At 38.0% G+C, this 27,881-nt stretch overlaps 1 protein-coding gene across 3 annotated transcripts; it reads right to left on the reverse strand.

The window, feature by feature from the left end:
- Positions 1 to 27,139, reverse strand: FHL5 (four and a half LIM domains 5). Of its 3 annotated transcripts, none has more exons than XM_033055001.2 (7): positions 23,854 to 27,139; positions 23,579 to 23,607; positions 11,439 to 11,620; positions 9,069 to 9,243; positions 5,751 to 5,920; positions 3,469 to 3,655; positions 1 to 2,280 (listed from the first exon to the last, which is right to left on the reverse strand). In XM_033055001.2, the coding sequence occupies exons 3-7, from the start codon at positions 11,595 to 11,597 to the stop codon at positions 2,129 to 2,131; spliced, it is 843 nt and encodes a 280-aa protein (XP_032910892.1). In that variant the 5' UTR covers positions 11,598 to 11,620; positions 23,579 to 23,607; positions 23,854 to 27,139; the 3' UTR covers positions 1 to 2,128. The 3 variants fall into 3 exon arrangements, with proteins under 3 accessions (XP_032910892.1, XP_032910893.1, XP_032910891.1); XM_033055002.2 differs by adding an exon at positions 11,697 to 11,763 and having other exon boundaries at positions 23,579 to 27,139; XM_033055000.2 differs by having other exon boundaries at positions 23,579 to 27,139.
- Between the last annotated feature and the right edge of the window lie 742 nt (positions 27,140 to 27,881).

Genomic DNA, 27,881 nt, shown 5'->3' on the forward strand with positions numbered 1-27,881 from the left:
GTCTTAGGAGGCTGCCTGGTAATTCCTGCTTCAGTTTGTAATTAAGATGTAGGATTCTTCAGAGGAGACAGAATAAAGGGCCCAAACCACATTCTTAAGATGTATTAAATGTTATTTCACACAAACAAACAAAAGGTACACTCCACAGACAAGCCTGAATATGGTGATCCATCATTTTAATTTAAAAATTTAAGACCATTAACATTTACTAACTTCTGACAGCTTAGTGCAATTTTTTACTTCATCATACATAACTGTGTACCACTATGTCTATGTGTTTGAATACATACATATATATTTATTTATACGTATAAGGCAATGAAACATATTTCTATTTATGGGAATCTAAGCCTTACCAAGAACCTGTGTCAGCCGTGGGAGATTTGTAAATAAAAAAGGAAGCAGCTGGGATAAAACGAAAAACATAAACTAATCAAACTCGAGACTGCAATAAATGCTGCCATGAAAGAAGAAAATGAAAACCAAAAATTAACACCACATAGAACAAAAGTTCAATATTTTATTGACAGACTGCTATGTACTCATTGGTCAGTCATTATCCGTATTGATTTTATGCCACTGCACTTTGGCTCTGGTTTAGCCATGCACAAATATTCCTTGTTTTTTCACTTTTCTACCTAAAGTAATGGCTGTCTTCAATATGAATAAAGGCCACTCAAGTCAGCCAAACACCTCTACTCACTCAAGGTCAGAGTCTAAAGAAGGATGACTTAAAGACTGGGAGATGAGGGCTCAAACTCTGCTGGACAGTGCAGAACCTGCCCTTCCTAACATCACTGCTCCATCCACAATGGCCCAGTACACAAATCAGGCCCCTGTAACACGCATTGGTGTAGAAGAAAGAAGAGAGATGTTTGTAACTCTAGTCTAGATGACCTTTAATAGACATTAGAGTGCTGGAGGTCAGCAAGCAGATACAGAGGCTGGCTACCCAGAAACCAAGACCCTGTTCTGCAAGCAAGAGCAGCCTGGCTGGCAGTGACAATTACTAATTCTTGACATATTGTTAAAAAACACATGTGGCTAATGGTGAAATGAGTCAGGAATTGGTGCCGGAGAGTTTATAGCCTGCTGTCCACATGCAGGAATTTACAAGCAGAGGAATGAACTGTGAATCAAAGACCAAGCAGGTAATCTTAATCTTTAACAAGGCTTCAAATGCTGGCAAAGCGGTTTTGAATGAAGGAAAGCACAAGGTAAAAGGGACCAGTATGAGTTGGTTCTTGTGTCAACTAATAATAAAAACCATACTTTAGGCCTGTATTTGAAGGTATAGCAAAGACAGTGGAAACAGAGTCTTAAGACATAATAGTTATGGGAAAGTGTACATCAGCACTATTCAATCTTGGGCAATCCTTACCTCTTGTAGCATCTGAAAATATGGGTTTATTTAAGTTCTAGAGCAGTTAGGCCTAAAAAATTAACAACAGTGACCCAGTTTTGGGAAAGGACCTGTGCTGTAGTGTTCTGGGTGTCTTCTTTGGGTAGTAATCCCAGTAAAGGAAGGAAAATGACCTTTTATTTCATTGAACTGGCCCTTGGAACTGGCCTCTCTGGCTCTGTGTTCCTCAGTGTGAAAGCATCTCCTACTCACAATTTCTGCCTGCTTTGTCAGCATCTTTTTTGCACAAAGTATGGAAGAATATAATATTTACAAGGGGCTCTCTTCAATGTTGGGATCCAATCGAAAAAGGCTTGTGCCCAGATATCCATGTCAAAATCTGCATCTGTGAATCAGTGCTAATGCCTCATCATTATTCATATGCCAAACAGACTTCTCACAATCCTCCCTGGTGCAGATGTAATAAAAGATAAATGTTTTAGCTTCTAACAGCAGAGTGCAGTGTGTTACAAGCAAAACATACTGGAGTTAGGCTTAAAATACATAAAAATATTTTCTGCATTTTAATTTTGTTAACCAGTATGGAGCAGTTGTTTGATTTTCGTTTATAAGCAGTTGAGAAACTATGACAGAGTTAAGCTGCTGTTGGGAAGTTACTTGAATGACTAAATAACTGTAGTAACTTTAATCTGCTTTTCTACAGCAGACTGATGAACTGCATTGTTACAGAGTGAGAAAAATGCAGCTGTACAGCTTTCCACAGAACTATGAGGCAGAGCCACATTTGTGGCAAAGGATGTCATCCTGCCGAGTGAGGAATTCCTGGCCCACCAGGGAGACAAAGCATTTCGAACAGGAAAAGCATTCCCCGTGCCACTGACGCTCCTCAAATGAGATGTATTTGGCACCTCCAAGAGCTGAAAGAGAGTATGAAAAAAAAATCTGAATCCAGCATTTCTGGCCATGGTTCAGGTATGCAACAGAGGACTTTTTGATGTGTGATGAGCTTGTCATTCATATAGGAATGGAAAAATGAGAAAAAAATCATAGTGTGAAATATTCTACGGTAGATAAACTTAAAAATAACTTTGAAATTTAAACAGTGGGAAATATTTCAAACAAAGCCACAAGTCACTTGCATATCCCATGATGAGATCTGCACACAATGGGTTTATCAGAATGTCCATTCAGGTTTGCTGATCTTCCCAACAAACTCTCAGGAAATTTATTTGTAATATGTTGGAACATACAGTTTCTATACAATTCTGAATGAATTTTAATAATTAAGTTTCTTCAAGATGGATTCTTTTGGAAATTACCAGATAATGGGATTCCTTGAGGAATTATCTGAAATAAAATCCTGAGGATTGGAGGAATTTTAATAGTTTTGATGTTGGTTTTTTTTTTTTTGCTGTTTAGTAGCTTGTTTTTTTTTTAATCATGCATATGTGATTGGGTATTGACTTCTTTATCCAACAACATATGCAGCAAGCACCTGTAAGAATCAAGCAGTACTTTCCAACAGCTGACTCCACACATAATAGGATTAAAATGTGGAACACCAGCAAATGCTCTCAGGAAACTTCAGCTATCACAGACCAGTGACATACATGTCTAATTATAAATCATGTGTAAGTATTCAAGGATGCATGAAATAGAGCTCTGCTGCATTTGGCAAGCTTTCTAATTTGACAGGTGTGCCTTACCAGCAGGCAGTTAATCTGCGTTCAGTTTGCATTTAAAAACAAAACTGAAGAAATCACAGAGGGGTTTGTGTGTACTGTCCTGGGAAGAGCAAAAAAAAAAGCAGCTTTTAAAATATTCTTAAGGAGGGATTTTACTACAGGAAACACTGCATCAAACAATGGAGGAACTCCTTTGGGCACATAAAACGACTCCTCATCAGTTAGGGAACATGTGTGATCAGTATGTCCTAGCAAGATACAGGACATGTGACACAGGGAGAATCTCTCTGATAGTAAACACTTTCTGTCTTTGATTATGATGGGAGTATTTTTAGTGATTTTTTTCTAAAGTGAAAGTCTTCTTTGAGAGGAGACTGATGATTCACTTCTATCTGGTCCTCTCTAGAAGATGAGTCTCACCTGTAATGGGTTTCTTGCAAGCAGCACACTTCTTAGCACAAAATTTGCTGAAACAGTCTACACAGTATGGGTTCTCATCTTTGGAAATAAATCTTTGGCTAGACAGCTGAGTTTTACACACAGCACACACAAAGCATTCTTTATGCCAAGGCTGGTCATCGTAGGTGACTCCTCCAGAAGTTATAACCTAATGTAATGACAAACAAGGACAGAGCAAAGAAAAAAAGGTGTGAATCATGAACGATTGTCCAATCCTTCATTACTACTTCCACTTGCTTTCTCTCTTCCAATATGCTCGAGTAAAAAAAGGATGGTCACATCAACTTTTTTTTCATCTGGATTATAATTTAACTAATCTGCAGTTGAACTCCACATGCTACTGCTTTGTTATTCTCAATTTTCTATCACAGCATAACCTGTAATTTGTAATAATACCTTATCTTTAAATGAAATTTTTCTATTATACTGTACATAAGTGTTTAGAATAAGGCATTCTCTCAGAAGGGGAATTCTTAATGATAGGCAGTGGATGAGAGAAGTGATGCTGAGATAATAGTTAATCTCCAACCAGTATTTTGCTATCTCTCAACTGCAACAGTATTTTAAATAGGAAGAAAGACAGTAAAGAAACAAAACTGAAACAGAAAGGAGATCTACACGGTCAGAAGAAGAAGAAAAAAATCATGTTTATCAGTATCACAAACTTCTCTTTGCCAGCAATGCACTCACAGCTCTTCACTAGTTATTTCTGAAGAGGGAAATTTCCAGTTGTTCTACGTCTCCCTTGTGTGTGGTAAAGAGCTGGATCACAGAATCTGTGAGAGACTGCACAGAGAAATTTCTATAAAGATAGAGATGAGCTGTAAGATAGTGTTTCTACTATCAAGTCACATGCATGACAGGGAATGAACAAATGAATGAATATTTTTGGAACAGGAGAAGAAAATGTTGAAGAAACTTAAATTAAAATAGTGGTATCATCAAATTTCCCTGTTTCAGGAAAACAAAGAATAATATTGGATCATGTCAAGCAATAAAGATATTTAAATAGTTTCCAATCTCTTTAACATTCCAGTTTTAGGCTACTTTGTGGTTATGTTTACTTTTCCATTAAAATCTAAGAATTGCTGACAAAAATTGAAGATTTAGTTTGGCAATTTAATCACTTTGGACCAAATTCTCATGTACGGGAATTGATGCAAGTTTCAAAAGTAAAATGGTTTTAGCTATTATGTAGGGGGACTATTTGCATTCCTAGAATTTTAAAGAAGCAAATCCTTATTATTTCATGTAGGAGGTGCTAACATCAATGCCCGTAATAAACATCGAGCAAAATTACTATAATTGTCATGTGTTCATTTAATGCAACTTAAAGGCTAGATGTAGAGAAATGGGAATATATAAAATACTTTCTAAAGTTTAACTACTGAAGAAAAAAGTAGGCAGCATATTTTCCTGAAATTAAAAGCTTTTATTAGAGGTAGAGGTTTACAGGTAATTATTACATAACTACAGGAAATTATAAGTCATTTGGTGAAGTGAAAAAAAAGATGCTTCCGGAGTGATGCAGGTACGAAAGAATAAGAAAAATTCTGCCATAAAAAACAGCTTTAAACATTTCCCTAGAGAAAAGTATCACACTAGAATAGTATGATGCTTTGAGTATTTTCATCAATAAGAGACAATCTTAAAACATGAGAAATTGAAGGAAGGAAGAACTGATTTATCTGTACCTAGGGAAAAAAAAGAAATCAAATCAAGCTTTCTGGTACCCACAAGGGTATCATTATGTATTGCATCACTGGGACTTCTGACTAGTGTTATCACAATTAAATGTAACTTCTTCTGCTAATTGCCTGATACATTTCAAGAAAAAATAGCCAAGATTGTGGATGATTAGCTCAGCTCAGGTGGCTAATTATGCATATGAATACATCTGAAAAATGATGGAAAGAGAGGCATGTTTGCCAGGCAAAATCAGAGATTTTCAGGGGAGAAGGGTATCATATAACTTTCCATTTAACATTTTCTAAAAATCACAATCAATAACTAAAGAATCCCAAGGCATTTGTTTTGGCAAAGAAGTTTATTTCAGATATAATCAGTCTTAGATTAGCAAGAGTGGACAGCAGACACTGTTGCAGTTGGCTGTCAGTGCCCAATGTCAATGGGAAGACTCTGATCTTACTCTCAGCTCACCACACATTTCACATGATCCAGCCCTTTCTCCCACGAGCAATATTGTCCCATCAGGGCATTTTTTGCATTGTGTGTTTAATTACCTTTTTGCAAGCGTAGCAATGGTGAGCAAATTGCTTCTCAAAACAGGGCACACAGTAATTCTCATTGTCTTTGGTGATTAATGGTTTTGTTCCCAATGGTTGCCGGCAATACTGGCAAACAAAACAGGATTCATGCCAGGAACTTCCCTTAAATTCCATTTTACGTGAACCTGAAAAATACCAAAATGAACAGTCCTCTCAGATATAGCCTTGTAAGTTTTAAATGTTGGGAATGTTCTTGTTTTGAACCTTCTACCTCAGCATCAGATTACCCAAGAAAACAGTTACCTTCAATTTAATAGAGCTTCTAAGAATGCACTTGAAATTTCAAGAACACATTCATCTGGCAAAAAATGCGCTGAATTGCCTAAGCTGTGATTTTTAGTGTCTGTTCTTATATGAATCTTTTGGGGTTTCTTCTCTGTGATTACGCTTGAATTGCTGTTTCTCTCTAACCAGCCAACTCAGTGATTATGTTCAGGTATGCAGCAATAAATAATTTAGAGATTACAGTAATTTCACGATTACAAACCACACAATTTTGACTAAAATTTTGGTCCGAACCCAAAGTGCGACTTATAATCAGGTGTGGCTTATATACGGACAAAGAACAAAAAGTTGCTGTTTTAGTTTGGAGGACCGGTGTCTGCTGAGAAAGGCAGGAACTTCTCTTTGAAATGGAGAATGTAAACCCCCTCCCTCCAAATTATTATAATTTTGAAATCAAGGGGCTTTCAGGCAAAAATATGGGAATTAGGAATAACAGTTCTTTTCTAGGGAAATTAAAATAGAAATACAGCACTACAAAGAAACAAACTCCAATCCCTGACAAAGTCAGAGTACAACCTGACACCCCGTCAGGCAGGGTGTTGGTAGCAGTCCCATTAAATGGTGGCTGCATCCTCCTGCAGTGACAGATGTTATTCAGTTGGAGCAGTGATCCTGTAGAAGGTGCAGTTTTTCTCTGGAGGTCCAGTGGTGATGTGGAGAAATGTGGTTTCCCTCTGGAGTCCAGTGGAGAAAGGGGCTCCCTTAGTGCCCCAAAACCTCTGTTTTTATCTTGGTAAGAAATGTTGGGCCCTTTGCCCTGGCTGGAGCAACTTCCAATGGGATGCAGTAATTTTATCAGTCACACAGTGGGACTCAATGGGCCATTAGCAGACAATGACTGGCTGGAGGAAGGATGGGTTGTGAAAAGATAAAGAACAATGCCCCACCTGGTTTCAATGGATGGCCCATTAGCAGAGTATCTGCCGTTGAGATAAGGATCACTGCCCCCACCCTCAACAGATGGTGATAGAATAGATACCTTTTATCACACTCTGTATTGTAACGTGCAGCTTATAATCAGGTGTGGCTTATATATGGACAAAAAATGAAAAGTTGCTGGCACCTGGAAGTGTGGCTTATAGTCACTGCGGTTCATAATCGTGAAACTACTGTAATTTGTTGACTGTTTAGTACATTTATTATTGTCCTGTCTTCTGTCTTTCTTAAACTAAGGCTCCTTCACCTATAAATACATTATTTATCTTAATCAGCTTAAATTAGCAGCTTTCTAAAGGCAAATATTTTTTCTGTGATACAGCACATTATGGTGCTTTCTACTATAGCTCACCATTTCTGTACTAAAACAGCAATTCTTTTAATTGGATGCTTTTGATACAGAACAAGGACAGGAAGTTGCTCAGTTAAATGTTTGCCAGAGGAGTTTCAGAGCTTTTTTCTCTGTGTACAGGTGTCTTATCTTGATGTAGAAATAGGATCTGAAATATGCACATATAGCTGGGAGTTATTTTCCAGTGGATCTCCGTCCATAACTTCCTACCTGTAGCTCACATCAGACTGCACAGAGAGGTGTGAGGTGCTTTACCATCTTTTCCACATGGATTGATGCTGTAACTGATTAATCCCACTGTACCCGTTTCCTGAACTGTGGGACCAGTGGGAAATTACTGATAGTATTTAGACACAAAACGTTTGCAGCTTCATCCAGGTGATCAGAAGGCTAATTTCACTGTGTTTCACACAGTTTCAACACAGAGCTAGCAAGCTGATGAGAAGGAAATTAATGATATAGAGGCTGGCTGGCATTCCTATGCCAGTGTTGCACTGTTTCTCACACCTTCAGGCACTCGCTGCCAGGATTTAGACTGTGAGAAAACAAGCAGCATGGATATAAACCAGAAGATAATGCAAACCTGAGTGTATTCTGCCACTTTTTTTTTTGTCACATCTAGTGAGGTGTGCCTATTTGGCAACATTTTTGTAAACTATATACAATTTAACCAGCCTATAATTCTTAAAATGAACACGACTTTTGTTACAATATTTGTTTCCACTAATGCAGATTTTGTAGATTTTACTTGTAATGAAAAGGAAACAAGCTTTAAAAATACGAACTAATGTTACAGGTTGAAGACAACATGAGTAATCTAGTTATAATAGCAAGACTTTAATTTTGCACAGCCTGGATCTTACTGTTCATTATTACGAAATACTGAGAAATAAAATTCCAACATCACTGCCAAATTTACTGATGTTCTCTGTTCTGAAAGTTAGGGACACACTTTCCTAAGCAAGCAGCTTCCTTTTGCAACAACTGGTGCTGTGGCTTCTCTCAGACAGCTTTGAAGAGGCAGCTTTTGGGTAATCACTCTGCTGTATTAGCTTTACTGATGTGGTAGCAATGAAAAGCCTAGAACGTGTCCTGAACAGACACAATCAAAAGCTGAGAAGTGGTTTAGTGGAAAGTGCAGAATTTTCAAGGTTACTAATGGCAGGAAGTAAACCTATTGTAAACATGGGCAATATTGTAAAATGGACTTGTATTCATTTTAGTAAAAATACTGCTAATTATTTGAAGGCAAATTGTCATGTTTTGACAGTTTAAACAAAAGATATTTCTGAGCCAAAGCACTAGTGTAAAGAACACAAGCACAGGGTCTGGTTAATGTGGAAAACATGCAGGTGACTTGTCTAATCTGGCACTCCTGCTCACAATAGCTCAGCTTGTCTACCTGTGCTCACAGTGGGATGCGCTTCCTAAGAGCAGAAACAGAATCAAGGATATCACATGAACACATTTTACCCTGCACTGAACTCTAACAATATTTTTATAAGGATTCATAAGACCTGTCAGTGACAGATCAGAAGTATCTGTCTGCCTTCTCCCCACTGCTGGGAGAGGGCTACACACAAAGGAGGAGTAGTCATCTCAAAGCTGCTCGGAAAGTCAAGGACCTTGTAGGTTGGTTATTCCAGGTTATTATTAAAAATGTGGTTCCATTTCTCAGCAAAGGGGCCCTGTTGTCTTACCTGGCATAATGGTCTTCTGGCAGTGAAAACACTTGGATGAGTACTCATCCGAGTAGCACTCAGTACACAGCAAGATCTCATTCTTGGCAGCAAATGGTTTCTCCACAAGTGAGTGGCTGCACTTGGCACACCTGAAGCATCCCTCATGCCAGTGGCGGCCTTTGTAGGCCAGATCCTTGGAGAAAGTAAGTTCATGTTAATGCAAACATTTATTTGCAGTTTTTATCCTTCAGGTCCTTCCAGAACTAAAAGGAAAAACGAAGACCATTGCAGTGGTGGATCCAAGCAGAAGTGTGCTCGGGAAAGCTGTAGGTACTCCATGTCACACTGTTGTGTAAATATCTTGCAGAGGCCATCACGAGCTGCTTTAGCAGAATGTCCTTCCTTATGCAACAGAGAGCTACGTTTTTATTGGACGAATCATGTTATATATTACAGTTGTCTTTCAGGGGGAAAAAAATGACCAACATTTTTAATGTGCACAGACCACTGGAGAGGAAGTCCGTATTCTATGGAATTTGAAATGAACCTTATGTACTTTCAATGTTACTACTTCTTCTTCCAGCTGACATGACATAATGTTAAGTTATGCCAGAAAACAGGCAATTAAAATCTCATTGAAAACAAAATGATTATTAGTAAGATTAAAAAAAAAAATCATTGCTTTTGTTTACATCTGATATAAATCCCCCTGTAAACTTGGCGGGAAAAAATGTTTGTTTAAGATTTAGTGGGCTTAAGGGATGAAAGAAATAACAGTATATGTATGACATCCTGACTAAAAATTCAAAGAAAGACCAAACAGCAGATTTAATTTTTCCACAGTTAGAAAAGCAAGGGAAAAATGAGCCTCAAAAATCCCTCCCAGCTTGAAAAATAATAACTCTTCCAGGGATCTTTTGTAAGTAAGAAACATAGAAGGGCACAAATCCAATCTAATTCTCCTTTACCACATCCCTGCCTTTTAAAGAACTAAAAATGAAAGAAATACTATGCTTTGTTTCAGGAGGTGCTGAACACATAACGACTTTCATTTGATTTAGTCAGTACTCTGAACCTTGCAGGAGCTAGGCAGTCAGCCCATAGCAGCCAGAGGCAAAGACTGGGTGAGGAGGAGAGGAAGAAAACCAAGATCTAGCCCCTTGGCAGAGGTGAGACAATCAGCAGTAGATCTCTGTATGCCACTTTCCTAGATGTCTTTAGCCAGGTGCAGTCCTTTCTTACCACATCTGCTTTTTTCTCCCATTTTTTCTTCCCACTCAGTCCAAAGACATGGCTTTTTGCTTATGATCTTCAGCTATAGCAATCCTGTCACTTACTTAATTTATGATTTTAAAGGTGAAAGTAAGTGAATTCAAAGCATGTATGTTCTCCTGGAGAACCTGACTGGTGCTACCTGTTCAAGGTTGCTGTGGCCAAAATGCTGATGAGAGTTTGAGGAGTTTCTTTACCCAAATCAGCATTTTCCTTGGATGATTCCTGTACTCAGACAATGTGCATTGAAGTGCCTCAACTGGGAAAGCCTTCCAAGAGGTTTATTTTAATAACTTTCTGTCCTTTTATTTCTAAGGAGCGTAGGCAAAGAGAGCATGGGGAGAAGGTGACCATTGCACACTGAACTTGTCAAAACAAATGCTTTTTGATAAGTTTCATTTGACCTTAAAATTAAATGTCAGGTATATGTGCTCTAAATTGAAGTATGGGGTACTAGAAACCCTGTCAAAGACCACAGAGGAACTGGAATTATTAATTAATACTGTAAAAATGGAGAGGTGAAAGGAAAGACAAGGTCAGAACCACTGCCACTGATACACCATCTTTGGGATGATCAAGGTAAGCATGGAATTAAGCAGAAATTAAAAAATACTTCATTTCCAAAAGAGAGAGAATATGCAAATTATAAACTTGTTGTTTTCTTAGCTTGGCATCTGTTTGTCAACACCTACAGTAAAAGTAATTTATTCAATGCTCAAAATAGTTTTTCATTTAACATCTTTCAGAAATTCCAAGGTGTCAATCAACCTGATACACTGAATTACACCACCCACCCTATCACCCCTCCAACACTGTGCAGCCTCTGCAGCCAGTGAGTGATTGGAGGTGAAGGATGGAGCCTAGCTCAGGTCCACACATACACCACAGCCTTGCTCTATGCTTGGGGTATATGCATGTGCAGATTTCCTCATCTTTGATCCCAGGACTTTCCTATTCAGGGAAAATAGCACTGTGTGTGTGGACATACAACAGCTATGCTTAGGTCTCTTCAGCTATACAGGGATATGCAAAGGGAGGGTTATCAAATCTGCCATTAAGGAAACTGGATTTGTGTATAATTTAACAAGGAACAAAAGGTGCAGGCTAAATCTTTACCTTGGAGTTGCACTCGATGGGTTGCTTGCACTCTTCGCAGGGGTTGGCGTACAGGCTGTCATAACACGGAACACAGTAAGCGTTTTCTTCTCTTAGTGCATATTTCCTGCCACGGAGAGACTGCAGGCAGAAATGACAGTCTGTGTGGCTGCTAGTCATCCTGCTGGGGCCCTCCACGTGCTCTGCAAAAGATGGAAAAATCATGTAATTCAGTGCACGACCGTTTGCTTGCACAGATACTAAGTAATGCTGCATTACCTGTAGAGGTTAGCCAGGCATTTCCTGGTCATTTGCAGTGCACTTGATTTCTTAATGTTGGGTTGTTCTACAATAAAATGGTAGCATTTAACAACATATGCTGAGAATTGTATTACCTACACAATGGGGAGCAAGAGGGCTGCTTCAGCTTATTCTAACACTGTTTCAGGTCAGACACCTGAAAATAGAGCCATCTTCACATTCTCTATGTACAACTACTGTCATTATGAGCGTTATGTACTGGATTCTGAGATATGCCTCATCCAGAAATCAGGTAATGGAGATAGAAGCAATAATTCAGAAATGAAACCAACTGCAGAGTTAAAAGCCCAAAGAGGAGAGGCACTTTGTAGTGTGTTACTGACTTTCTCTTGATACTCCTGTCTTTCTGCTCATTCCTTTCTTCTCAAAACACCCCGACATCTACCTGACCCAACAGAAGGAAGAAAAGGGACTCCAGGATATAGGCTTGTTTTTCGCATTATCCCGACTGTACTGCTAATATTTAGTGGCGGCATTGTAAGGTCACACAAATACCCCTGGAAAGCAGAAGAGTAAAATATAAAGAAAAATAAACTAATTCAGAAGTCAAACAAAACCAGAACTCAAAGAAAGTTTCCCTTGTTGTTATTAGAAAAGATTGTTTTTTCTTACATATTTCTTTATTGCCAGATTCCATGTTGGCAGTACCAAATTAATGTGAGATAGATTATATTTCTGTGCCAGACAAGTGCAGGAAATACCACAAATCTATTGAGAGTCAGTTGTATGAATTTCCCATCCTTCAGTTTTTCAGGGATAAGAGGCTTGTGCAAGCATCCAAACCTCAGCTGCTTATAGATCTGCAATAGTGAATGTTTTAAGGGTTGTAGAGATGAAGACTTATTTCAGTCTTTTCATTGCTGGTTGGGTCATCATCACTTTGCTAAAATTGGGTCTTAATTCTTGGAAATGAAGCAAGAAGAAACCAGAAAGTTCACAGTGAAGCAACCCCAAAAACATCTGCTGGACTCATTGGATTGCACTCTTTGGGTGTAGCTGCAGCCAGCACCAACAATCATGAATTTTAGAGGAGTTGAAAACAACTGGGGAAGGTCTCCTAAAATATTTACATGTCAGTGACTTTGGGTAGCTGAAATTTTTGCACTTTGAATAGCAGGGCAGATTAGCTTCTCTTAACCAGATGTAGGGCATGAGAATAAGGAAGAACAAGATTTGAGGGAGTTTTTATCCATGACAAAGCCTACATCTAGTCCACTTAGAGTTACACCCTCATACTTTGTTTTTGTACATTCACTGACTGTCTTATACTCACGATTCAGTTTTAAAATAGTATAAAATCTTTTTTTGAGTTTCTGCTTTGGTAAGTCTAAACCAAAATGGTTGTTTGAGCTGTGAGGAAAAAAAAATTACTGCAGATCAGGCATTTATTAACCTCTTCTGGGAGGTGGAGTAGTAAAACTGTGGAAAGTGGCAGGGAGAAAGGCTGTCATACTTATTTCAGACTGAAAGTAATGACTTGATTGGGAAACTTGTTGATCCTGTAAATTGAAAATCTTCAGAGTTGAATTGATATACAGTATTTCTTCCAGCCCTTAATATTTGTGTCAGCCAAGACAGTGTATTAAGGAAATAAAATAATCTGGAACTCAGATCAGTGGGAAACATGCTTTCTTAAAAAATATTTCTGATGTGTTTTATGTGATATCCTTGGAAAATATTTTAACAGGGCTTGAATCTGGACTTCCATTTCCTTAAGATCAGAGATTTGAATGTGTAACAAACAAACCCATTTATAGGAGAAAATTACATCCATCAGCTTGTACATTTACAGAACATGATGTATAAAAACCAGGCAGAGCTCAGTGCATTTAATGCACAATCACAGTCATGACCAAAGTCAAGGCTGAGTTTTGCGCATTTTGCTCTGTGTTGGGAAAGAAGTATAAACTGGTGTCTAAGGACACAATCAAGGAGTGTTTGTGGTTAATTGTGCTCCACAGTCAAGGTCACAGGACAGGCTAGAAACTGGGTTTCAGAGGATTTTCATTTCTTCTTTTCGTGGGAAAGTTATGAACTGCTGCAGAGGATAACCCTGAGTGAACCACCTTTCTGATCCCTTCCTTGCTGGATCAGTACTCCTGCTTCCTGACAGTTTCATCTCAGCCCAAAAGTTGCGACAGCTAAATCCAAACAGGACATTCATGAAAAGTATTGTTACTTATAGTACATTTTTGTTGCACAAAGCTCAACAACAGAAATAACTTCCCATATCTGTAAAAACGTCTCTGTTTTTTCATTCTAATGAATGTCAATCATGTTTTTTAAATTATCAAAAACTCTGCATACCAAGTAATTTTCTTTAAAAATTGAATTTTGCTTTTTTCCCCCAGGAAGTCAGTCTAATCCAGGAACCCAGGTTGTGTCCGCAAACAAGACCCACTACTGTAATACTTCAGAAGAATTGAATTTCTAACATAATTATCCTTCTAAGCCCTATATGGATATGGGAGAAAAGTGCTATTAATCTTGTTCTACAGATGAGACTTGTTCCTTGAGACCTTTTTTAAAGTATCCCCAAGAACAGAGTCAAAGTCTGAAAGGGTCCTTGGGCTGCTCCTCTAGTAAAATGCTCAAGTTCCCAAGACTTTTCTTCAGAATGTCTTCAGAGTCTGAGCATGAATCATCACAAAAGGCCATGTTTGGGAATGAAGCAGCAATGGTATGCAAAAGAATGAAAATTTTTGTAAGACTTTTGGAAAAGGTATGGGTAATCTTTGAGAACTACTCTTACCATTAGAAAATTGTAAAAGGTGAATCTTGTCTCTCCCAGCACCACTTATCCTTGCTCCAATAAGTAATGGTAACAGTGCCACACAGTTAAGTAGAATGTTTTTCTTGTGCTTTGATCCTAATCTCTAGAGAAATATGTTTACTTTAAGTTTGCTGGAAGCTAGACTTTGTGTTTTGAAGGTCAGTTTAGAAATCTCTGGAGATCTGATGTTATTCACTCTCATGGAATGAAACGCTGACTCCAGCATTCCAGCTGCTAACTTGAGTTCTAAGCACAGGGAAAGACTGCCATGTCGCCATTCCTTGGGAAAAGATGAATTTACTATTTAAATTGGAACATTTTAGATTGGAAGCTAAATACTGCTGATTTTCATGTACCTGGCAGGCAGGGATATGTGGTATCATTTTTAGTGTTATGAATATTCCAAGGAGGTGCAGAGAGATGTTGCCAAGGACGTGAGGATATTATAACTGGAGTCCCTGGGGTCAGATTTGAGAATGCAGCAGTTTCATGAACTGAATGATAAAAGAGATGAAAATAAAAAACCAGATCTGGCTAGTCAGCCTGTTGTTAAAGCAGACTAAGATAGAATTTAGCTACAACAAATTAGGACAGGGACTTTCTGGTGTGTCAAATTATTTCTTCTAAAATGCAGAGCACTAGAAGATTTCCAGTGAAGAAAGCTATAAGAACATGATTGTGAAGAGGTGAATCCTGAAAAACGGAACGAGCAAGAAAACAGTGCTTGTTTTCTCACTGGAGTTTAAAAGCAGAGCCAGAAGTTCAATATATGTCCCAATAATTTATCTTGATGTTTTCTATAAATATATGTTAATCTCTCATACATCATACAAGAATAAAAAACCCAGGAACATTCATACTACTCAGAAAGGAATCGGTAGATACATATCAGTGCAGATAGTTATATACAGGTAAAAATATTCTTTGACTTTGTGGCAATTCTAATGGACTATACGGCATTAGGTCCTGGAAGCATCTGACGAGTGCAGAGCTCTCACTGATGAAATCCTCTTTTAACCAGAATGGATGCCAAATGGGATGCAGCTGTAACAATCCAACTCTCCTGCTTCATGATCCACAGGTGACACTGTTTTGGTGGGGTGTCAAGGCAAAGCAGATATTTTAGAGGTGCGTCTGGTATTTCATACTGAATTGTTCTGTGTTTACACACCCCATGACTACAAGCAAAAAGGGCAAGAGCTGTGGCTTAACTAGGGAATCAAGCATCTCAGGAATTTTGTAATTTTTTCCTTAATTGGTATTGCTGTCTGCTTTGTTTACACCATGCAAACTCGGCGTAGTCATCTAAATTCTTATTTTTTTTTTTCTTCCTGAAATAATTCTTACCCACATTTTTTACAGGTTTTCACATAGTGTGGTAGAACCAGAGTTTTCTCCTGTGTCATTATGGATCTCATTCCTTTCTGACTACTGGCAAATCTATGGAATAAAATTAAGTGATGAAATAATTCAGCTGTTCACTGTCATAACTTTTAATGTAAAATCCTGTCAGTATTCTTAGTTGTACTTCCCACATTGAACCATAAAACAGGTTTGAGGATTGCATCTGTTACAAAGGGCCCATCTGATAAAGAATACTCAAATTAGCTGGTGAGTTAGATGGGACAGAATGGCACCCACAGCAAACTGGCAGATGACACCCAGTGGGAGGAGAGGCTGATGTACCATATGGATGTGCTGCTATCCAGAGGAACCTCCCTGTAACTGGAGAAGTGGGGTGACAAGAGGCTCATGAAATTCAGAGGGGAAATTGCAAGGTGATTCTGTGATGGACACATTATCGCTGTTGAATGCCAAAAGAGGGAGGGTAAAAGTCTCCACAAACCCTCAGTATTCTCTTACAGGTGTTAGAACAGGAGTCGGGGCATTCCCATAATAACAAAAGAGGTCTCTTATAGATTCCTGTTTTTTCCAAGTATTCTTTCTTGCCTTGACACTACCTACAATCCATGATTAGGGAATCATGAATGATACTTCAAAAAGTGTTTAAATAAACAGAAAGTAGAAGTTACAAACGAAGACATGCACTGAAATCCTGATCTGAATCTTCCACCAGTGAGTTCATTCCTACTGTGCAAATCATAGACTCATAGAATTTTAAGGGTTGGAAGGAACGTTAAGGATCGTCTAGCTCCAACTCCAATGTCATGGGCAGGGGCACCTCCCACAAGACCAGGTTGCTCAATGCCCCATCCAGTCTGGCTGTGAAAATTTCCAAGGGTGGGGCATCCATAATTTCTCTGTGCAACCTGTTCCAGCGCCTCACCACCCTCACAGTTAAGAATTTCTTCCTAATGTCTATAATTAATTTCCATCTTTCAGTCTGTACCCATTACTCCTGGTCCTATCACTACAGCGCCTGATGAATAGTTCCTCTCCAGTTTCCCACTAGGCTCCCTTTGGATACTGGTCGGGAGCAGCATCAGAGGAGCACTTTGGAAGCATCTCTGCAAGAACAGCATCTGCACAAAATGCCTGCAGAGCTGGGCAGAAGTGCCCCAAGGGAACAGTAGCATCTCAGCTATACACTGACACCACTGGGCAGGGACACACCTCTCTGAAGTGACACAAGCCTGCCTTTGGGACTGAAAGCTTTCCCAGGGAAAACAGCAGTAAAAAGAAATTATACCTGTGCTATATGGGTGAGTGAAGTGCCCAGAGGTCACCAAACAAAACAGTCTTGCCACTAACAAAAAGTAAAAGAACTTCAGTAGGGAATGCAGATTCTGATATTAATCTTTAAGGTCTTAATGAAAAAATACGTAGTTTCTTGTCTTTGCAGATTTTTTAGCTGTGGAGACCGTATTTCCCTACCCTTACACTTTACTTCAGGAATAGCAAGGTGGATGAAGATTACTCTATTGTGTGAGAAGGGGTGCATCACATGAATTACAATCCTTTTAAAAAAACCCCAACACTACAACTGACTATACAGCACAACTTTTTCTAAAAGGATTATTTAAAAGCCTGTGACCTACTTAGAACTGCTTTAAGAAATAAAATTAGTAAACATATAAAGATCAGCAGCAGCAGCATTGTTAGCAACAAGCTAAAATTGGAAAGGATTTTCATTACACTGTTTAAAAAAAAAGACTTGCTTCCCCCAAACCCAAAAGTAAATCCCCCAAGTGATAATCAAGCATCTGCTGCAGTGGCTTTTCCTCTTGTCTCCAGCTGTGCTATGCCAACCTGACCTAATTTTCTGAGGAAAAATATAAACTGAGACACAGCACTCTTTTAATAAAAGGATGACACTTTATCAAAATGAGCGAAATCTAAGATTTTCTAGTCTCAGACTTGTTAAGAGATTGTTATGAGTCAGATGGCATTACAGCTTAGGAAAACAAAAGCTACTGTCAGTAGTACTGGTATTTAAGATCCCTGCTTCAATTATCACTCTTCCCAGGTATTTTGATTTGTAGGCCAAATATTCCATAGGACAGTTTTGCTGTTTGCAGTGCTTCATCAGGTTTGGCTGTCACCTTCTTATCAAGTTCATCTCTGAAAATAGGGATGATGTGGCTCTGCAGACAAGCCCTAGGCTGCTTATTACACCAACAGAAATCATTGTTTGTAAAGCCACTGCTGTACAGTCTAAGAAATGCTGGCCACTGCAAATGTAGCACTGCAAATGTCTTCCCATTATATGCGAGATATTTGGGGTGACCACTGCTGTGTCACTCTCCAATTCCAAGAGTCAGGATCAAGTAATAATGGAATGGTTTGGACTGGAAGAGACCTCAATGACTGCCTGCTTCCAACTCCCCTGCCATGGACAGGGACTCCTCCCAGTAGACCAGGTTGCTCAGATCCCTATCCAGCCTGGCCTTAAACTCTGTCAGGGATGGAATATCCACAGCTTCTCTGGGCAACAAGGAGAGGAGTAAGCAGAAGCCTTGGAGAGAGCTAGAAACAGCCTGATGTCTACTTATGGACTCTGGATTTTTGATGACAATTAACACAGTAGGTATGGGTATGATATTTAGCGTCAATGATGCTCTGCAGTTGCGCTATTTTTGGAATACAGAGATACAATAATAACAGCAGAAGCATATAAAAACACATGCATATGTATTGCATCTGCTAGGTAGACAGACCATGAAGCATGTAATCTGGTAAGAAAATCTGAAAGAAGTGTCACTCTGTATTCTACCATTTTTACAGTAATGAACTGGTTATCTGATATAACTGACACAGATGGTGAGAAAGGTATCTAAGAGAGCTCACAACAAACAACCAACATGAAAATATGCTGTGGGTATTCTTCAACAGACTTATTTGCCTTTTTTCTGCTTCCCTCTAAGTGTTATATGACCACCTGCTATGTCTTCTCTTAAAATGGATCACTTAGAACACTGGCATCTGTGTGCAAATTAATGTAGCTGAATAATTTACCTCAATTCATGGATGTCAAATTAGGTGATTTAATAGTTTCTAGATTAGGGTTTAATTCTGCAGTTTAGGGTTGGTGTGCTCTTATCTTTTGGGCAGTGCTATGCACAATTGAGTTATGAAGTCTCAGCACCTGCACCAAGGTTGCAGTTACAAAATAGTGCAATTCAGCTGTGCATCATCAATGATGTGGAATTATAGCAGGGTGGCTTTTTGCTTTTATTTCCTATCCTGGGTGCTTTAAACACACTGTGGTCAGGAAAACCTTATTAGTTTATCTATGGAGGTGCACCAAAGGACAGCCTACTGGCTTTTGAGCTGGGGAAGAAAGATTAAATATTCAGATGTACACATTCTTTTGCATCATGTCCTATATTCACTGTTGATAGTTATCCAGCACATTTCATTCTAGTACAGTCAAAAATTGTATATGGACTCCCAATGTAAAAAACCAGTTTTATAAGTGGTCTCACAAAAGGAATTTTGAAAGCAGTGAATACTTTTAGAAGAACCCTTTTAGAAGTGGGGCTGGTATAAAAAAGAGTAGGGAGTGGAGTTCTTTGGCTTTTCGTTTGTCCTCTATCATGGAGAGAAAAAAACTAGGACAAATATAGAAAAAAAATGTTGGTGGTTTTCCATTTTTTGCTCTTTATGCATCATCCATTAAGCAGGCAAAAAATGTTAATTAAAGACCTCTGCAGTCTTGAGTAGTTGAGTAGATAATGTGCTGTCAAACAAGATAGGGGATGACATGGCATTGATTCAGTTTTAACTTGAATTCTCATATCCTGTGCCAGCAACAATGACCAGTCCTTACAGAGATTCAGCCCTGGGTTCCTGCCAGAGACATTTGTCACCTATTTGAAGCCTTTGTGATCCTTACATTACCTGGTTAGCCTTCTTGGGAGAAAAAATCTGCAGAACAATTATGGGACTGGGTATCCTAACATTTCCCTTAAGCCTTGAAGTTCCTGCACCAGACATTAAACATTTTCTTTCTATTTACAATAGTCTAAAAGTGGCTGTGATTTAAAATTAGTAGACCATGGTATTCTGTCTTTCTTTATTATGATGTGAGGTTATCGACCCTTCAGTAGCTGCCCTGCTGGGATTTTTGTAATGTCCTGATATGTGAAAAAGTCGTTGTTGCTGTTGTTTTGTTTTTGGCGCCATTAATTTCTTTCTATGATTATAAATACATGCTATCTAGAAACTGCTTCCAGTGTAGGACTGACCTTATCTGATTCAAGGAAAATAAAGGCTGAAGTTTATTTGAACACCCAAGACGGTCAAAATTTGCTTCAGACACATAAAACCTCTCACTATATCTTAGAATGCTGGAGGAAATATGGTAAGAATGAAGAGATTCCTTTCTAACATTAAGGAACATTTTAAGAACACATAATTTAACTCAAGAACATTGTGGAACAGTGAGCCCACTGATATCAGTAGAGTCTGATTGATGTGGACTTATTCTAGTGATGATGTGAAGAACGTAGCAACAATCATCTTTGCAAACCTTGAATGGATTTGACTGGTTTTGGTAGAGGATGGTGCTCAGAGACCATAATTCTAACCAGCTGTGGTGAAAAAGGTTGGTCTGAGGAGGGGGAGAGCAGAACACAGTGCCAGAAACTGCACCAAAGAACAAATACAATCCAAAGCCTTTTTGCTAATTTATGTAAAATTTTTTACATAAAACTCTTTACATAAAACTTATTACAAGTTTTCAGTAAAAAGTCTAAGCTAGTGATCAAAGAATTCTGCCATTGTATTTTAATAAAAAAACCCAACAAACCCAAACTCTTTGAGCTTTTGATTTGAAATATTTCTCAATGCTCTTCAATTTTGAAGCACCAAACTAAAGATTGTCAATTAGAAGACCAGCATGAAATAATTTTTACTCTAAACATTTCTTCCCATGCAAGTTAGATTTTTGAATTCTAATTATGCTACAGTTTTGCATGTTTTAGTACATAAATGAATAGTGATGTGGCTGAATTGGAAACTTGAAGAGCTCACTTGAGAAAGACTGAGCTTGATAAGGATGTTTAAGCCTAATGTAATGGGCTGTTATGGGCTTCTGATAAACAGAATTAAAACCTAAACCTCTGAGGTATTTTACAGCCTTCCTTTCAAAGGTTTCAGAATGCTGTTTTAACAACACTAATAAAGCAATCCTAAAACACATTTGTGAGTTAGTTGTCTACAGAAAAGGTTAATACTTGTCAAAGCAAAGCAATTGATTTCCTCAAGGTCAGAGAGCAAACCTGCTGTAACAGTGGGAACAAAAGATGCTGTTCACTGCACCTTTGCCATGAGATGGGTCATCTGGCTCTATCCATGGCACTGCCCCAGGATAGTTAAAAGCAGTGTACAAAGGTTGCCAGCTGGTCAGCTCCCAGTGCTAGAGGTAGAAAACACTTCCAAATTTAGCCAAAGTAATAAAATGTTCCAGTTGTGCTCTTTGCAATTCTCCTTTATGGTCCTGTGTTTATGATGAATATTCTTACTCAAAATGTTCTGTCAACAGCTACATCATCCTCTGGCACTTGGCCATTCTTGCTATTAATTCTGCTACCTATGCACAAAGACACATTACAGGAAGATTAGTATTTTTCTGACTGATAAAGCCTCTTAAGTGTGAGGCCAGCTAGGACAGCCTTTTCAGATCCATTACCCACACTATGCTGAGATGTGCAAAAATTAACCAGTCCTTTTAGATGGACCTCGAACAAATTCAAAGACAACCATAGCTGGGAAGAAAAGTAGCATACTAGCATGAATGAAGTAGAATCAAAGAAAACTCTTAAGTCTAAGAAAGGGGAACAGATAGGGATGATAGCTGACATGTACTACATGGCAACAGAGAATGGGGATATTCACAAAAACTAGCTTAAACCTGCTGCAGCTAATGAGCAAGGCACTTTTTTTAGCTAAAGGAAAGATATAAATTCCTCTCCAGGGTGATTCCTAGCAGAAATTAAATACAGCCATCATTATGAAGGCAGTGTAGCTTCCCTTTGCAAGTCTTGTCCTACACTTTATCTCTGCTGCAGAATTTATGTATTGGGGTTTTATTAACTTGTTTTCTTGGAGTCATGTTTGCATATTTCCAAAAAACTGTCCTTACTTGATCCCTCTGACATTTTAGAGGAAAACACGAATGTATGAAACAAGGACCTCACAGCCTCCCTTCTCATAAGAGCTGCATGTCCTGTTCCCAGAAGAATGAATTCAGCCGCAGCAGCCCAAGTGGAGGATCAGCAGCATTTCACCATGCCAGCTTCCAAACTTAGGGCTCTAGAGATTTTAATAGAACACTTGAACTAGAAATGATTAATTTATGAGCATCATTTACCCTAAATTGGCAGGGAAATGTGGAGGAAAAACTCAGCTTTCCTTTACTCTCCAGGTGATCCAAAAGCTTTGATGGCACCCAGAGCTTGAGTCTGCAGGAGGGCTGCTCCTTCCAACAGGTTTGGAATTTCATCCTCTGATTTTGGGCTTGAAACTGTTTGGAAGCATGTTGGTTTAAACATTTCTTTCTGTCTGTCCATGGTTAGGCAATATTAAAAGTTTTTAACTGTTCTTTTGAGAAATAAAACTCTGGTAGGGAAAATAAATGAAAAAAACTGGGATTATCAGTACAGAGTCGATGGAACACATCTTACCATGTGAACCAAAAGATACATGCTTTATAAATTATGACTGCTGTCAAATAATTTGGACGCACCATCCATCAGAATCTCTTTTAAGCAGCTTTAGAATTCATTTTTCTCTCACCCTGCAAGTTAGTTAATATCGTCTCAATAGTCTACCAATTAAACACCCTCAAGTCAAAGTAACTTTCCTAATCATGCAGTAAAATTTAATGGGGTGACCATCAGCAATCTGTTTTAATGTTAATATATCAAATCCACTGCAGTTGGTTCTGTAACTGTACAAACAACTACTTGTCGCACAAAGAGAAGAAAAATATTAACATAAACAAAAAGAAAGGCATCTGAAACTTAATTTCTAAATGCAAATAAAACTATGATTCTAAAAATAAAGATAACACAAAGTATCTTATGGAGGGAGAATTTGGAGATGATACTTGTTGTTTACAGCAATATTTTGACTTCTTATAAAAATCAGCTTGGAAATTGTTTTACTTCCAAAACCAAGAACAATCCACATTAGGTGTTAAAATTACTTGTGCTAGAAACAATTAACTTTATAGAAAATTCACAGAATTTTTTCTTGAAAAAGCAAATAGCCATGAAAGTTTGCTAGGAGATTAAAATGTAATGGGAAACAGTATATTAATTTTTTGTTGGATGGTTCTTTGGAGTAAACAAAAGTCATCCTTATCTCTTTACAAACGAAATCCCAAACAACCTTTCCGCAAACTTGTGGGTGAGCCAATTAGTATAATGAAAAGAATTATTAAAAAATAAATTTTAATTATTTATTAAGTGTGGTATCTCTTTAGGTACACAAAATTAAAAACATAATATATATGTGGAAATCTGCATCTTATTTCTTCAGCAGTTTTATGAGGAAAAACTTCCTGCATACTTTCTCAAAACATTAAATTAAGTACCTTCTATACTAACATGTTTAAAGATTATCACATAAAGGAACAATGGAAAAAAGCCTCAATACTCACATTTAGTTTTAAGCTGCTTCTCTTGGTGACTTGCACAGCAAAATAAAGGAAGAAATAATTACACGTCTTCACAGAAACAAGCATTCATCAAGTCCAAAAGAAACAGAACACTTTGCCAGAGCTATTTGAGGGTCCCATCAGAATTTGCCTGGATGGGGGAAGGCTGAGGGTCAGTTTGTTTCCCTCAGACCTCATGACATGCAAATATCTGGATGCCTCACCACTGAATCAAATCTTTCTTTGACATACTGTGTTTACAAATTGCAAATACATACCATGTAGGAGGTTCTTAAAGGAACATATTTCTGAAAGTTCTCAAAAGGAAAAAGGCATTCCTATTAAAAAACAAAACTGCTCAATGCAAGGGAAAAAAGAAAGTAAGATGGAACATTATTCATCCCCAGATACACACTGGTTCATGCATAATGAATCTAAAAGGCCTCATGTGGGCTTGTAAATCAGAAAAGAAAAGTTGCAATTACTAAAGTCTGACTGCTGTGTACAGGAAATGGGGGGGCAGGAAAAAAACCTCCTCCAGTTTCAGGAAAGATGTTCAAGGACACAGCAGAACTCAGAAGTTCTGACATGTCTTAAGCATTTTCTGGGCTATTACAATTTGCTGCTTTCCAGCATGTGAGGATTACCATCAGTGTGGCAGCAATGGACTCTAAGCTCTCTCTCAGTATTCCCAGTTCTGGCTTTTGAGTCACAGCCACCTCCTTTGCTTTCTACTTGGACCCAGCAGCGGCCAGGTTTCACAGACAGGCTCCTGCATGTACAGAGAGCTCAAGGTCCTTATACTTTGCATATGACTCTATGCAGACCCTTAATCAAATGCAGCTGAAAGTAAGGACATTGTGTCCATTTAAAAAAGCAGGATGAAGTTAGGCAGAGTGAAGAAAGGATGGCTGCTTGTGGTATGAACCACAACTGACCTCAAGGCAGATTTTTCCACAACCAGGAGCCAATAGATCTGAATCACTTGGTCTATAACGTCAAGTGGGTGGGAGCTGCTCAGTGTCAGAGACAGAAGAAAGAAGGAAATGTTTGAATAGTTTAAATATGTATTACGTTATTAGAGCACTTTGGTAAAATTACCAAATCTGGACATGTTCTGACGTTTACCTGTGTCTAGATAGTGTCTCACAGTTGAGACTGATCCTCTGGCTACTAGAACAAAGACCCAATGATCTCTGCTTGTGATCTTGTTAAACCTCTCTAACACATAGTCAGTACTTAAACAAGATTGAGCTCTTCCCTCCTATTTTAATTTGTGCTATAAGTTTTATTTATACAAAGCACCTTTCATTTCAAGCCTGTGATTTTAGCAGATTGAGGAGAGAGAGGATGAGTTAGGTGTGAATTTGAGTCTAGGATGAGAATCGTAAATAGTTTTCTCTTGTCTTTCCTTCCAGAAAGAAAAAAACAAAAACAAAAACAAACAAACAAAAAAACCCAAAAAAACCCCCTGATAGTATAGTTCTTAACCAAGTACCTTTTCAAGTTCATAAATCAGATCCAGACAGAAGTATTTCTCAAGCAGATCTGTTGAGAGCTGATGACACTTAGAAATACTAACACAGTATGTTCTTGCTGTCAGGGATGAGAAGTTCAGATGTCCTACAGCACATTACTTTCCCTATGCTTCAAAGACTACCCTCAAATTTCCCTAAGCTAGAGATAATAATTGTAATAACAAGAGATGGCCCAGAGAAACATCTAAAACAGAATCAGAGTTTTTCCAAAAGGTACAAATTAAGTACAAATAAGGAGGTCAGAAAAAATTCCGTTGTTTCTTCAGGCTATCAGTTAGATGATGTCTCTTGCAGCTAGCACAAGACTTCCTGAACTTCCTGATACACAAAGCAGCTTATTTTACCTGTCTCCCAACACAATCTGTCCTGTTAAGGAGACCCTTCATGTTGAGGGTTTGGGAAATTCATCAAGCAAATGGTGGCTCTCTAAATTACTCTAGTTACTCGTTCCAATTTAGAATATTCATTTTTTTAAAGAACAAAATCTCAAAAATATGGCATTCCTTAACAATTCCTAAAGAAATACCTTGTTTTCATGATAAAATATCTTTGGCATTTACTGAGTATGTTGTTATTTGGCCTAGCAGAGAGTATCTACAATGAAGTACAATTGTTGTTCAAAAAGTCTGGGCAGTATGGATACGGAGGCTCAAAAAGCACTCAAAGGAGAAATACTACATGTCTTGTTCTTATATTCCCCTCTAAGCACCCACTTTTGGCCTCTGTTGGAGACACAATACTGGGCTACACTTATCAGTCTGACCCACCACAGTCACTCATCTGTCATCTGCAAGGCCACTTAATATCCTATTAAACAAGAAACCCCAATCTACCCAGATTTGTAGAAATTTCCATTTTCTTGGTCTACTGTTACTAGGAAAAGCATTCAAGCAGCAACCCCTGCTGGAGTAGCCTTACTTATGAGCCTACAGAGAACAGAACTACTGTAGTTTTATCTGAACAAGCTCTCAGATGGATTCATGCAGACAACAAAACCCAGTGATATTATTCAGAAATCTGTGCCAAACTTTTTTAAGAAGTTATGAAATGACAGTTGAAAGTTCTAACAGAGCAACAAATTGCTTATTTCCAGCAGATCTGCAAGTAACCAACTACAAAAGTCATCTTTTGCCACTTAAGAAGGAAAGGCAAGGCTGCTGCTGAGGCAGGTATTACTCTACCTATGGCTAATGCATCCACTCCAATCTGAGACTAGCAGCAAACAAGGTTGTGAGAACATTTGTCAAGTGGTTGTGTATAGACGCATATATGCATCAATACATGTCAGATTGGAGTGTTTAGACAACATAAGTGAAGTTGAGAGGCTGACACTAACACTTGAAACCAGAGTAAAAGTGTTGATTTGTGTACTTGGTTGTGCCTTTCATTTTCCTAGATATTCCAAAGGGCATTGTTTTGTGAACTGTACCTCTGATTTTATGACAACTCTTCCTCCCACATACATTCCTCCTAGGGAGAGGAAAAAAACCACCTGTGAATTAGCGAAATTCTTTTTCTTTCTCTTTCAGAAGATATACTTCTGTATCACAAACTAAAGACTGAATTTCCAAATCAAGAAAAAATACCTGGGACAGTTTTCCCAGGTAAACTTAAAATTCAGTCTCCTTGAACTCTGTTAGTAACCAGAAGATATTGCTGAACTATAGTGCTTCCATTGTATCTACTACAAAAAATCTTTTTTAATCCTTCTTAGAACATAGGCTGGAATATAGCAAGTTGAACATATGATAAAGTAAATTCTGTAGTAAGTTCATGATTATACCAGCATAAAACTCTATCAAAAGGCAGGGACACTCAGAACGGTGTGTTAAGTCTAACAGTGCATATTACCTATTGTTGTTTGAAAGCTGCAAGATGCAAGATGATCAAACACTGGTGAAGTCAACAGAATGCTCTTCAAATACTTAATCATTTAATGTTATTAAAATAAATTCTTATTTGCATATAGAATTTCATATGGCATATTATTTACAAAAGAGCTCAATGTCATATAAAATTGTTTACATTCATTACAGGACCTTATTAATTATTCTGGCTAAATAACACAAAATCAAACCTATTCCCTGTATACAAACTATTTCTTAAACAAAGTTCAACAACCTGAATATTTTCCATCTTTTATTCCTCACTGTCTTACAACCTCCCGTCAAGGAAAAAAAAACAAATACCTTTGCTTCTGCCTTACAATTCCAAACTGTTCTTGCCTTACAGCTGACAAAAGATCAGCATTGGCATGAACATTGTTTAACATTACTGCCTTTTAAATATGTGTAAAATTATATTGTTTACATCACCAAAATTGCCTTAACATTTGTTACTCTGTTACTGGAGTTCCATACCTTCAACTTTCAATTGTTGCAATTTCAGGCTTGGACATGTTTATGATTAAGCACACAGAGTATGTGAATTGTTGGAAAATAAAAAAAAATTGAATGGGACAGAATTTGCAAAGAATTTACCCTCTTTGAGCATCAGTTTTGGCAAGGATGGGTGAATGATGATTTTAGTGAAAAGACTGTTTTTCATCTCTTATTACTAAAATTTGATGTTATGCAAACCCCCTGAAATTACATACATGAAATCAATGGGTATTACTGAAGCAATAGAACTTACATATTTCCAGTTTGAAAATTAGCCTCTCTCAAAAATAAATTAGAAGTATATTTGCTATATATGAACTATGGCATTAATAGTGATAGAACTAAATTTTTCACATTTTTGCATTTTCCTGAAGACATAAAGTACTG

This window comes from Catharus ustulatus, chromosome 3 (assembly GCF_009819885.2).
Source record: "Catharus ustulatus isolate bCatUst1 chromosome 3, bCatUst1.pri.v2, whole genome shotgun sequence".
Taxonomy (NCBI): domain Eukaryota; kingdom Metazoa; phylum Chordata; class Aves; order Passeriformes; family Turdidae; genus Catharus; species Catharus ustulatus.